This window comes from Scyliorhinus torazame, chromosome 10 (assembly GCF_047496885.1).
Source record: "Scyliorhinus torazame isolate Kashiwa2021f chromosome 10, sScyTor2.1, whole genome shotgun sequence".
In the NCBI taxonomy this organism is placed as follows: Eukaryota; Metazoa; Chordata; class Chondrichthyes; order Carcharhiniformes; family Scyliorhinidae; genus Scyliorhinus; species Scyliorhinus torazame.
The window spans coordinates 207,273,002-207,287,170 of record NC_092716.1 but is presented as its reverse complement, the minus strand read 5'-3'; the positions used below and the strand labels follow the sequence as shown (position 1 = coordinate 207,287,170).

The window sequence follows — 14,169 nt, the reverse complement described above, 5'->3', positions numbered from 1 at the left end:
ACGCCTATACGGAGGCCACGCAATGAGGCGGAGAACCGCTACAATGATGCCCATGTAGCGACAAGGGGAGTGATCGAGAGGTGCTTTGGCGTGCTGAAGATGCGTTTCAGGTGCCTGGACCTCTCTGGGGGCGCCCTCCAGTATCGGTCAGATAGGGTCGGCCGCATCATAGTGGTGTGCTGCGTCCTGCACAACATAGCCCAGCAGAGGGGCGATGTGCCGCAGGCAGAGGAGGGCGGAGTGGAGGAGCAGCAGGAAGAGGCGCAGTCCTCCCCAGATGAGGGGGATGGGGGCAATGGTCAGGGCAGACGGGGTAGACACAGGCGGGTGGCTGTCCACCGTTACCGGCTGGCCCAGCGGGCACGGGACAGACTGATAGACGCCCGCTTCACTGACTAGATGGGCGTGGGAATCGGGTAGTATGGCCACAGAGCGCACACCATGGCAACAGCCGACCACCCACACCCCCCACCCATCCACCCACCCAGCACCCTCACCCCCCTCCCCAACCCCACCCACCCCACCCGCATGCACAACACCCCCCCCCCATTGCCGATCCACCTGCTGCACAACGGGCGGGGCTCACACAGTTGCGGGTGGACGCGTGTCTATCGCAGGCCATGGAGGATGATGACAACCCGCCCTGCGGTGAGCTCCTGGCTCTACATCATTGGACTATGTCTGACCCATGGCCACAGTACCACCATCCACCCGGACCATCCCTGCATGCGGCTGTGACACTGCAGCGCACGGTCCCGTCCTCTGCCCGGGGGATGTTGATGGCGGCCCAGGGGGAAGGGGGCAGACTCACCTGGGGCTGAGGTAAGACCACCCGTCACACACACACTTGCGCTCAACGTACATGACACGCCCGCACACTTTGGACAGAGCACAAAGGCAGCTTCGGTAGGTGGAACATTGACTTTTATAACCAAAGGAGTTCATGCACGTGCCCTAGCCCCTAAAACTCATCTGTGCCCTGCACCCGTGCCAACTTACTCAGTGTCTAATTGTTTGGCCTTACGGGCCCTTTGACTACGTCTACGTGGTTCCCCAGACGGTACAGCAGAACTGGAGGTGGACTCCTGTGATTCCTGCCCTCTGACACTGGATCCCTTTGGCGGCCGTTTCCTGGGGCGTCCTGGCCTAGATGGGCCAGGCTGCGGCCCGGGCGACTGGGATGGCGAGCTGCCAGCCTGTCCTGCCCGTTGCCCACCCGATGCACCTGGGACGGAAGGGGGGGAGTCCGAGGTGTCGCGGTGTACCGGGACCTCCCCTACAGAGGGAGCCGGGACGGACCACACCACCTCCTCCTCCCTCGGGGTGCCCGATGGCCCCCAGGCCTCTACATGGGTGGGGGATGCGAACGGACTGGCCATCCGACGCGCCCCCGACATCTGGCGCTGCCAGTCCTGGAGGCCCGTGCTGGTATCGACAGGGGTCTGCAGGTTTGCAGCCATGGAGCCCAGGGGGTTGTCGAACCCTGTCTGCGACAGTGCGACGCCAGCTCGCACATGGCCACTGGCGCCGATGCCCTCAGCGATGGCCTGCTGAGACTGGGCCATGGCCTGCAGAGACTGGGCCATGGCCTGCAGAGACTGGGCTATGGCCTGCTGAGACTGGGCCATGGCCTGCTGAGACTGGGCCATGGCCTGCTGAGACTGGGCTATGGCGTTGAGCGCCTCTGCCATCTGGCGCTGGCACTGGCTCATGGCCTCCTGTGAGAGGGCAGCCATTTCCTGGGCCACAGACGCCGCCTGCACGGAAGGCCCCAGGCCTCGCAAACCGTTCCCCATGTCTGACACCGTCGCACCCATTGCCTCCACCGCGGACGCCACCCGTGCGGTGTCAGCCTGGGTGGCACGCATGACCGGGACCACTCCCAGCTCCTGGACGCGGGTGGACTCCTCCACCTGCGACCGCAGCCGCCGCAAGCCACCCGTCACCCTATTCACTCGTCTCCGTGTCGGTGGTTGCATCGGATCTATGTGTGGGTGTGGTAACTGCAGGAACCCGGGATCCATCTGGGCGGCAGATGTTCGCTTGGCCTGGGCTGCCCTCCGACCGCCCGGTCCCTCTGCTGCTCCTACCTCCACCTGCTGTACCGGGACGGCTGTGTTGTGCGCACCAGTGAGTGTACCAGACGCCTCATCACTAAAGTGCCCAACCGTGGTGAGTGTTTCTGCGATGGTGGAGGGTGTTGGTGACAGCAGTGGCGTTGTGTCGTGCTCTTCGTCCCACTCTGAGTCCATGGCACTTTGGGGTGGGGGTTCGTCTCCACCCATCCACTCTGACTCACTGTCCGGTATTTCGTCTTCCCGGGTAGGGGTGTCCTGGGTAGTGCTGTCCCGGGTAGTGCTGTCCCGGGTAGTGCTGTCCCGGGTAGGGGTGTCCTGGGTAGTGGTGTCCCGGGTAGTGGTGTCCTGGGTAGTGGTGTCCTGGGTAGTGGTGTCCTGGCTCGGATGTGACGGGGGCCTGTGGCTGCCCCCCTCATCGCTGGGTGGTCGCTCCCGCACGTGACGGGGGTGTCGTCTCCCTGTTGCTCCAGGTCTCTCTGTCTCCTGTGGTCTCCGAGGGGCATCCTGCGGGCGTCGCATGCTGGAGGGTGCGGGTCTCTCCGTCTCCCGTGGTCTCCGAGGGGCATCCTGCGGGCGGTCTGCATCTGCGGGGATGGGTGCCTGGACGTTTGGTCCTGCGATACACAATGAAGCATGCATGGTTAGACATCAGGCAGTGATCAGGTGATACGGGGGAGGGGGATATAGGGGAGGGGGGATATGGGGACGGGCTGTTGGTGGCTCACTTGCTCGTGGGGCCCCGACCTCTGCATCAGCAACCTCCCGGTCCTCAGGTCCGCCAGCCAGTTCCAGGGCCCTTTCCTCGTGTACGGTCAGTGGCCTCTCATCAGCGGGCCCTCCTCCAGTCCTCACATGCTCCCTATTGTTGTGTGCGCGCTTCTCCTGTGGGGGGGGGGGGTGGCAGGGGTAAAAGGCAACAGTGTTAGGCAGGTATATGAATGCACGCCATCGGTTGCGCGTGCATTGCAGAGGTTAAGGTTAGGGCTGGATTCACTTGGGGATATGGGGGATATGGGGGAGGGGGGATATGGGGGAGGGGGGGATATGGGGGAGGGGGGATATGGGGAGGGGGGATATGGGGGAGGGGGGATATGGGGGAGGGGGGATATGGGGGAGGGGGGATATGGAGAGGGGGGGATATGGGGAGGGGGGATATGGGGGAGGGGGGATATGGGGGAGGGGGATATGGGGAGGGGGGATATGGGGGAGGGGGGATATGGGGGATATGGGGGAGGGGGGATATGGGGGATATGGGGGAGGGGGGATATGGGGGAGGGGGGATATGGGGGATATGGGGGAGGGGGGATATGGGGGATATGGGGAGGGGGGGATATGGGGGAGGCTCACCCTGCCTGCTCTGACGAGGTCGTTCACCTTCTTGTGGCACTGGGTGCCTGTCCGTGGTGTTAGGGCCACAGCGGTGACGGCCTCTGCCACCTCCCTCCACAGACGCCGGCTGTGGCGTGGGGCAACTCTGCGGCCGTGCCCGGGATACAGGGCGTCCCTCCTCTGCTCCACCGCGTCCAGGAGCGCCTCCACATCGCGTGACTCGAACCTCGGGGCTGAGCGACGGCCAGCCATCAAGTCGGGTGTTGCGGTCGGGTGTTCCGGTCGGGTGGGGGGGAGCTGCGCGGCCTTATGAGCCGCCACGCTGTGCGGCGCGTATGACGCTGCACGGCGTGAACCACTGCGCAAGCGCGGATCCCGTTACGTCGCTGCTAGCCCATTTCGGGCCGCAGACTATCGGCCCATTTTTATGACGTGACGCAAGTGGGATTTGCGCCGTTTTTTGCGCCGATCGGCGGAGTTTCCGCCGATAACGGAGAATTTCGCCCTATAAGTCAGAATGGATTTTCCCATAGGAACAACGGTATAAATGCAGGACTGGTTCCTGAACCAAAGCCGGAAATCACTCAACGGGCATTAGGTGCTGTTACGTGCTCTCTACTGTTGCCCTGACTGTTGATGCCTGCACGCTAAAGCACAAGTTCCTTGGTTAGTGTGGGGGACATAATGAAGGCATTGATCACTGTCAGTTGTCTGTTAAATCTTGATCTTCTTTTATAATAATCTTTATTAGTGTCACAAGTAGGCTTATATTAACACTGCAATGAAGTTACTGTGACAATCTCCTAATCGCCACACCCCGGTGCCTGTTCGGGTACACTGAGGGAGAATTCAGAATGTCCAATTCACCCAACAAGCACACCTTTTGGGACTTTTGGGAGGAAACTCCGGCGGAGCACCTCAAGGAAACCCACACAGACGCGGGGAGAACGTGCAAACTCCGCACAGACAATGACCCTAGCTGGGAATCGAACCTGGGTCCCTGGCGCTGTGAAACAATAGTGCTAACCACTGTGCTACTGTGCCACCCATAATGTGAGCCTGAGTCCATTTTGAAAACAATGTAAGTGTATAAATACATTAAAATTCTGACAGTTGTTCCAAGAAAATGTAACATAATAAAACACTTCCTTCCAACCTAATAAAAGACGTTTCGACCTGTGTGGCACAAAATGTCGATATGCATGTATGAACTTGCTGGTGTGGCATCATAAAGTTACAAAATGTTGTAATGTTGAAATGGGAGTGTTAATTTATAAACGTGCATCGTAACTCGAATGTCATAAAGTTGCGGACTGCCTGTACATATATTTGTAATGTTATAAAATAAATAAAGGGGCTACTTAGCGTGTTGATCTGATTAGTGCCAACAGAGTGGGTTTCAATCCTAGTAGATTTGGGGTCTGCCTTGTCGGCAAGTTACACCATAGCACACATGGTTCAAGTTTTTGTATTGGGTACACTACAGGGAGAACTCATATGGCATCATTTTACTGTACTAGGTACATTACAGGGATGCTCAGGCTGCATGAATGTACTGTATCCGGTACACTACATAGGTAGCTCACTGCATGGATATACTATTCTGAGTACACTACTAGGAGGGTTCACGCTGCACTAATGAACGGGGACTGTGTGATTACATGAACAGCTTATACTGCATCAGTGCAGGGTACACTTCAGGGTAGGCTCATGCTATGTCAACAATACTGGGTGTTTTATAATGAATTGTGCAGGGTTGTGCAAATCAAATAATGTGACAAACTGATATTTTATATTTCTAAATAAGTTCGGAATCTGCCCAATTAAGCAGTATCTATTCTGCTTAACAAGTTAACTTTGTTGAAATTTTGTGTTTCACTGATAATTCTTTGTATGTTTTGGAATCCTTTCTCTCTCCAGGCATGTACCTGGTTGCCACATGAACTCACCGATACTGCCTGCAACTCTCCCTGGTACACCTATTCCATGTGTCTCCTATTCTTTCTGCTTTAATTTTGATTGAATTCACTATTTCATCCTAATTCATGAATATGTAATTGGGTATTCCGCCAGTTAATGAAAGCTTCAACAGTATGAATATGTTTTCTTTATTGGGCGGCACGGAAGCAGAGTGGTTAGCACTGTTGCTTCACAGCGCCAGGTCCCAGGTTCGATTCCCGTCTTGGGACACTGTCCGCAGAGTCTGTACGTTCTCCCTGTGTCTGCGTGGGTTTCCTCCCACAAGACGTGCTGTTAGGTAATTTGGATATTCTGAATTCTCCCTCCGTGTACCCGAACAGGCACCGGAATGTGGCGACTAGGGGCTTTTCACAGTAACTTCATTGTAGTGTTAAATGTAAGCCTACTTGTGACAATAAAAATTATTAAAAATTAAATTTAAATTATCAAAAAATAAAATTAGATCACTTGTAAAAAGCTTTCTGCAAGTTCACGCACAAATTCCTTTTAAAAATCATGAACTCCAATGTAGTAACTTGCTCTGGTGCTACCTAGAATGCATACTGGGATAGCAAAACTGTTTGGGATTTTGTGGCTATAACTACTCTAGTCAATTAATTTTACAAAATATTGTTGAATATAAAAAGCGAATAATTTTGCACTAATTATGACATTTTTCCAATAACATAGTGGACAAGAAAATAAAATCCCCATTGCTTTTAAAATGGTGGTTTTGGTGATATGTGTGCCTTGGCCAAATGAATGGTCTTAACACATGCATAACTAAGTGTTAGTAATAATGTGTAGCTTTACCTTTAATTTGTATTTTATTTGTGTGTTGAGAATGATGAAACCCGGGTTTGGTTTCATGTGGATATCAGCGAGTGCAGGCAGAAAGTGAAAAACTATCGTGGACAAAATTCTGCAAACTGCTGGGGACCTGAGTTTAGGGAACTCACCTGTTAGCTTTCTAGTTCATGTAATAGTGAGCCCAGATTGATGTTTACAGATACCAATTGAAGAAGAGCATCATGTTAATGTTCAGAGGTCTGCCAAAAGATAACTATTTGAAACTAGGTCAGTCCAAGCCTTGGTGTTGAGATAGTGGTAAATCTTCACTGGGGCTTTTGTGCCTGTAAGGATATTGCTGGGATAAAAGGAACAGTGAGAGTTTGAATAATTTGATGATAGATGTATTTAAATCTGTTCAACCATTTGCCCAGCATAATATAGTTCATTTTTCTTGATTAATAAACATTTTATTATTTGTGTTAAAAGTACACTGGCAGATTTTGTGTGAATATGTTCAGTAACTTATCTCCATGGTTTTCTTAAATAACAAACAAAGTTAAGATCTACCAAACCAGGTTTCATTCTTGGATCTGACTTGTCCAGTATTAACATCAGCTGGGATCATAACACAAGCATACAAATCTCCAAACCAAGCCAAAGCGAAATTCACATGAGTGGTGCTTCTATTTATCTGATATAGAGTGCAAAATCTCATCCCGCAGAGAGAGAAACACTTACTTAAGTTCTGAGAATGGAGTTTGACAATTGACGTTAAGGGATTGTTCATGTTGAACTGACTAAACCATAATGTGCAAATGAGAAAGGCTGAAATCAGGGCAGTAAAACAGGTTTACTCGTGGGGTGTACCTGAACATAAAGTGTATGTAGTTCAGTCATATTATGAATCATGATGTAAATTTTATTGTGCAGAATCCACTTTGAAACAGCTATTGATTTGTTTTTTGAGTTATTCCACTTCTGAATGCTTGCAGTAATGTTGCTTAAGAGTTAGTGAGCTGTGGTTGCTATAGTACTGTTGTATTCAGAGTTCAAGTACTCAGTACATTGCTTGTCTACCATCTGCAAATCTGCTAGTGTAGGGGAAATGGATAATGTGCCAGGTCAGTCTCATGCAGGTCTAGCTCCTTCAGGTCAAAAGGGACTGTGCAGAACCAGTCTTCCATTCACAATTTAGCAGTCATTTTTATTTTTCCATAATTAAGTTTACATCAATTATTTATAAATTATGAATTTTGTGCTGTACCAGTCGAGGGATGTTAATACGAGGAGTGTTTCAGTGGCGAGCAAAGCTTCCTCTCTGCTCAGTTCTTCAGAACACTAAATAACGTGACATTTGTTTCCATTTCCTACAGCAGCTATCTCTGACAGAGGTCTTTACATTGTTTTTTGGACTTAGGTTCACTGCCTTCTTGAACACAATAAATGGGAATGGGCCACATTAAAGAATACATAATCTGGGGCAGCACGGTGGCACAGTGGTTAACACTGCTGTCTCACGGCGCCGAGGTCCCAGGTTCGATCCCGGCTCTGGGTCACTGTCTGTGTGGAGTTTGCACATTCTCCTGGTGTTTGCGTGGGTTTCGCCCCCCACAACCCAAAAGATGTGTAGGTTAGATGGATTGGGCACGCTAAATTGCCCCTTAATTGGAAAAAATGAATTGGGTACTCTAAATTTATATTAAAAAAAGAATACATATTCTTCTTCTTTTGGGTTATGGAAATGCAGCACGTCAAGGGTGAACCCATCAGTGCCATGTGATTAATGTGAGTCATTCCTTTTTGGCCAGTGCTAACTTTGAGCTATCCTGTCTTACAACTAAAAACACATCACCCTTTCCTAACAGACATATTTTAAAGTGCTACAAAGTACAATCATTTAGTCCCTCTCCCCTTCTCTACAACTAAATGATACCATGCAATGTCTCCATGGAACCAGGACATATGGTATTGATAATTAAGAATGCAGGGTTGCATCAATGAAAGCAAAGTAGTTGGGAACATTTACTGTTAGCAGTTTCTTTTCCTTTCTTATTTTGATGTTCTCCAAAACTTCTGCTTTTTTTTATTTGTTCATGAAATGTGGACATCGCTGGCTAGCCCAGCATTTATTGCTCACCCCTGATAGCCTTTGAGAAAGAGGTGGCCAGCTGCCTTCTTGAATCTCTGCAGTCCACATGTTGTTAGAACACCCACCATGTTGTAAGGGAGGGAGTTCCAAGTTTTTGACCCTGCTGTAGTGAAGGAAGAGCGATATATTTCCAAGTCAGGGTGGTGTGTGGCTTGGGGGGGAATTTGCATCTGCTGCCCTCATCCTTCCAGGTGGTAGAGACGGTTTATATTTATTAAAGTTGAATTTTTTGAATTGAATTAAAATAAGCAAAAAAAAAGAAATCCCACCCAGTCATTCTATTTTTAGCCACAGGCAACTGGATTTCCCAGACATGAAGAAATTCAGCAACTTTAAGGAGGTGTGAATCTCCTTCTTGGGCAGCACGGTAGCATAGTGGTTAGCACAGTTGCTGCACAGCTCCAGGGTCCCATGTTCGATTCCCGGCTGGCTCACTGTCTGTGCGGAGTCTGCACATTCTCCCCGTGTCTGCGTGGGTTTCCTCCGGGTGATCCGGTTTCCTCCCACAGTTCAAAGATGTGCGGGTTGGGTGGATTGGCCATGCTCAATTGCCCTTAGTGTCCAAAAAATGTTAAGTAGAGGTTACTGGGTTAGAGTAGATACGTGAGCTTCAGTAGGGTGCTCTTTGTAAAGGCTGGTGCAGACTCGATGTGGGCCGAATGGCCTCCTTCTGCACTGTAAATTCTATGATTCTATTCTCTGATTCTAGGTAAAGTACCTTTACATGGCTCCTTACAATGCCAGAAGGAGCAGGCAAGTTTCCTTCAGGCCCAACAAGCTACACTACAATAAAAAATTAATATTATATATCTTCCAATTAGGTACATTACAGTCTTCGGGACTTCACATTACAGACGCCCCCCCACCTCCGCTTCATGCCCCCCCCCCCCCCCCCACTCCAGTATAAATCTGACCCTATTTCCAGTTCTCTCTAGCTTTGACAAAGAGTTATCCAGCCTCGAAATGTTAGCTCCGTTCTATCTCCACAGATGCTGTCAGGCCTGCTGAGATTGTCCAATATTTTCTGTTTAAGCTACACTGCAAAACCACTCCCAACAATCTGTCTGCAGCACCCCCCCCCCCCCCCGCACCCCCACATCCACCACCCCACAGAACAACTGACAGACTATCTCTCTACCTGGACCACCAAGGGACACCTCACAACAATTCAAACTGCTGCTTCACTCCCAGACCTTCCCTTCCACAATCAGGACCACCTGACAATGGTGATTCGGAAACCCCACCAACTGCAACCTCCCTCAATGACCTGAAAGCCCTCACCCCATCCACCATCCCTTTCACTCCCCCAACACAGCTAACTGGCCTCTCATAGACATTGGCCTTGAGAAGTAGGCTTTCCACCTGTTAGTCATAGAAAGAAAATAGAGCAACCCTGCAGTTAAATTCTGCAAGACATCAGAAACGTATTTTTTCTGGTTTTCCCAACCTCACAACAGCAACCACCACCGGCTCTCTGCCCACATTCCCCACCCCAATCCACAAACACACAGAGCTCACCTCCAGCTGAATCCATACCAATTATTCTCAAACTGTAACTGAGTTGAAAATGCCTTGGCCAGGGATCCAGGAATGGCAAAGACTTTCAGACAAAATGACCTCCATATTAATCCACCCACAACTCGCTGGACAGGATGTCAGGTAGAGAGAGTTAAGGACAGGAAACATGTTCCCATCCCACTGGAATGCAGCCATTGTGTTGGGAGCCATTGTGACCAATTATTATGGCATAAAATAAGGGGCGCTTCTACCTTGGGATCAAGAAGGCGGAATGTGAAGTGCTGGTGACCATGAGGGGAGTATTGGTTGTGGTCACCACGTCAGTGGGAGAAAGTAGAGTGGTGGGGTGTTGTGAGGGAGTGGGGGGCGGGGGGGGGGGGGGGGCGGTTGGTGGTGGGTGGAGTGCATCTTGAGATCATAACAAGAAGGGGAGGTTGAACATGATCTAAAACATGTAACTTAATTTGAGGAGATATAATATCAATCTTTTGGAGTCCTGCTCAAATCATTTAGATCACTCTGAAGGCTGCCAGTAGCAGTCTCTCACAGCCTGCCGAGACATCAGGGACAAAAGGAGGGACAGTCAAAATAAGGGTCAATCACTCAAAATATAGGATAGTTGGACATGCTGAAGGGAGCTTACGTCTAGTTCCACAAAAGCACATTTGCAGTTCTCTTTGTAGCAAGGCGGAGTAAGAGTGCTCTCCCTAGACCCTGCAAAGAAGCTGAGAGTCTCCCTGCTTCTGGGTCAGGAGCAAAGTAGTGTTGCAGTAAATGGCCGCAACCACTAGAGGCCACCTCTTCACCCACTCACAAGGTGAACTGGAAGACAATGCAATAGTGAATGGATTTTCCTGGCTGGTTACTCTTCAGTCATGGAGCTGTTCCTTAAAAAATTTGCCTTGCATTATTCAGTTTCATTGTGATGCCATTCACTTTTGTTCTGAAGTCTTCCGATGCACAACAATACAAAGGTGGCATTATAACTGGATTAGTGACCAACACCTAGGGCAGGATTTCTGGCCCCTCCCGCCTGCGGGAGCTTACGGTCCTGACAAAGGCCCCCCCCCAACGGCAGGTTCCTCAGCGGCAGGACAAGTGTGACACGCAAAATGCCACAGACATCAGCTGGACCGGGGGATCCTGCCAGTAGCCAATCGTGAGACACCTTTGCTGCCGGAAAACATGCCACGTGGGGGTGGGGCAGGAAATCCCACCCCTTAGTCAGCTTTCATTGTTGGACCTTTGTTATAGCTGCACCACAATTAGAGTGCAATGGAAAATTTAGAAATATTACAACCTTGTGTAATCCAAGACCTGGGGCGAAATTCTCCCCCAACGGCGGGATGTCCGCCGACTGGCTCCAAAGCCGGCGCCAATCAGACGGGCATCGCGCCGGCCCAAAGGTGCGGAATGCTCCGCATCTTTGGCGGCCTAGCCCCAACATTGAGGGGCTAGGCCGACGCCGGAGGGATTTCCGCCCCGCCAGCTGGCGGAAATGGCGTTTGTTTCCCCGCCAGCTGGCGCGGAAATGCGGCGCATGCGCGGGAGCGTCAGCGGCCGCTGTCAGTTTCCCGCGCATGCGCAGTGGGGAGAGTCTCTTCCGCCTCCGCCATGGTGGAGGCCGTGGCAGAGGCGGAAGGGAAAGAGTGCCCCCATGGCACAGGCCCGCCCGCGGATTGGTGGGCCCCGATCGCGGGCCAGGCCACCGTGGGGGCACCCCCCGGGGTCAGATCGCCCCGCGCCCCCCCCCAGGACCCCGGAGCCCGCCCACGCCGCCTGGTCCCGCCAGTAAATACCAGGTTTGATTTACGCCGGCGGGACAGGCAATTTCTGGGCGGGACTTCGGCCCATCCGGGCCGGAGAATCCAGCGGGGGGTCCCGCCAACCGGCGCGGCCGGATTCCCGCCCCCGCCCAATCTCCGGGAGCGGAGACTTCGGCGGGGGCGGGATTCACGGCGGCCAACTGCCATTCTCCGACCCGGCGGGGGGTCGGAGAATGACGCCCCTGCATTCCAGCCTATGATTTTTGTATATTAGGACCAGTTCTACTTTTCTGTAAATGAGTGCTTGAGCTCATTCAGAACGCTTATATTCCTGACCAGAATATGATGCATAGCTTGTAACTTTGGCCTGTGAACTATGCATCACATTGCACAAGTATCAACCTGCAACCAGAATCTGTATTTAATTGAACGTCAATCAATTTGAGAACAGGAATAGCACAGGGAGCTGCTAATAAAGCCAGTTGTCTGTTATATAGGGTTGGATTCTCTGCTTCCACAGCCCCATGTTTCTCAGTGCCGCGCTGTTCACTGGCAGCAGGATTTTCTACTCCAGCCTCTTGTCAATGGGATTCCTATTGAAGCCACCCCACGCTGCCAGGAAACCCACAGGCAGGGGTACACTGCTGGAGGGAACAGAGAATGTCAACGGCTGGAGAATTCCAGCCATAATGTTGTATTTCAATGCTGCAGCTACTTCATTTTACCTCAAGCTTTAATGTTGCCTTATATTTAATACAAAGAAACCTCTTACTTATTTATATAGTTTTCCATTTGGAAAACCAGCAAAACATTAATAAAATAATTTAATACAGAAAGCAAAATGGTAGACTTTTTGAAGAGTTATAAAAATGTACATAAATGGTTCAGGAAGAAAATGGTTCGTCCTGGTTTTGTATCTCAAACAACATTTTCAAGCCAAGCAAACTTTCTGGCCATTTCTATTTTAACTGGTGGAAATGGTGAGGGAAATCTTAAGGCATTTATTTGGATAGGCTGCGAAAGCCTTTAAGCTAAGTCCAAGCCATCTTTCGGGACAGTGCCTGTTTGAAACACTCAGGGTTTGTGTTCCCAGGCCTCAATGACTTCTCAAGCGTTACTAAGAGATTCTGGTGGCATTCCTTGATATTGAGTGGGTACTTGGCTTTCACAAATTCATACGCAGTCATGAGCTGCATGTTCTGCTTCTGCATGAGGTACTGTATGATGCAGGTCGGTGCCAGGGAATATCCATCCCGGCAGTGAATCAGGACACGTTTCTGTTTCTCAGTTGATGCGTTAATGCACTCATTAATGTCTTCAAAGCATCGATGTTTCAAAGGGAAAACATCATCATTTGAAAAGTCATTGATGTCGACCTTCAGACGAGACCAGCTGTGCTTGACATTCCTGGAGCAAGTACATGGAATTAAACACATGTTGAACTCTCCAGGCAGGTTGCTCATATCGATAATGCTGTCTATATTGTTCTTGCACAGGATACGTCCACTGTAGGCAGCATTGAGATTCCCCACATAAATGTGGTCGGTTACCTTGGCGATGACTGGTTCAGAGTACTGCAGTTGCTCAGGGATGCTCCGCTTGCAGTCCTTTGGACTGTCTATTTTGTTTAAGGACTTGCGGTGGTGGTTCTTGAGTTTTTTGGACCCAGACCTTGAAGGAGGGTTAGAATCAGATTCTGAGCTGCTGTTCCAAGGGGGTGAAAATAAGGAGAACCTGTTGGATGATTTAGCTTTAGCTAATGTTTCATTGGAACTCGACAGATTTGATGTAGATGTGTTTGATGCAGAAGCACAAAAGAGGGAGGCTCTCTCCAGAGAACCAGTGCTGCTAGAAGCTCTAGTGTTGTCAGCCTTGACCATCTGAAAGAGTTATGATAATATCATTAGTAAAAAGATCAATAAAAAAATTCCTTGAAATTAACAGGAACATCACTTTGTTTTAAAATGACGCATTGAAAGAATTTGAATTTTGTTTGATATTATGCTTCTTAGTGATTTGATTTCTGAGTCACATTTCTCATTCGAAACTTTGATCATTTATGCTTTTTGGGGCAAAATGGGTCCCCAGATAGTTAGATTTCAACAAGATAGATCTAAAGCCATGGTGATTATAAGTATGTGGACACCACTTTATGTATGGATTCAGCGTCCAACTAAAAATAAAGCTGTCTACAAATGTTTAGTTTAGTCCTTGAAAAACTCGATCAAATTAGTGAGGCACGACCTCCCCTTCACAAAACCATGCTGACCATCACTAATAAGTCCATTTGTTTCCAAATGTGAGTCAATCCTACCTCTAAGAATCCTCTCCAATAATTTCCCTACCACTGACGTAAGGCTCACCAGCCTGTAATTTCCTGAGTTATCCTTGCTCCCCTTCTTAAACAAAGGAACAACATTGGCTATTCTCCAATCCTCTGGGACCTTCCCTGTAGCCAGTAAGGATGCAAAGATTTCTCTCAAGGCCCCAGCAATTCCTTCCTTGCCTCTCTCAGTATTCTGGGGTATATCCCATCAGGCCCTGGGAACTTGTCTACTTTAATGTTTTTCAAGACCCC

At 50.0% G+C, this 14,169-nt stretch overlaps 1 protein-coding gene across 4 annotated transcripts in view; it reads right to left on the bottom strand.

The window, feature by feature from the left end:
• Positions 1 to 11,606: 11,606 nt before the first annotated feature.
• The window catches only part of LOC140384533 (uncharacterized), a 29,664-nt gene continuing 27,101 nt past the window's right edge, over positions 11,607 to 14,169 (bottom strand). For all 4 annotated transcript variants that reach the window (XM_072466308.1, XM_072466309.1, XM_072466310.1 and 1 more), the window contains one exon: positions 11,607 to 13,471. In XM_072466308.1, the coding sequence (XP_072322409.1) occupies positions 12,623 to 13,471 (849 nt within the window). In that variant the 3' untranslated portion in view covers positions 11,607 to 12,622. The remainder of the gene's footprint in view (positions 13,472 to 14,169) is intronic.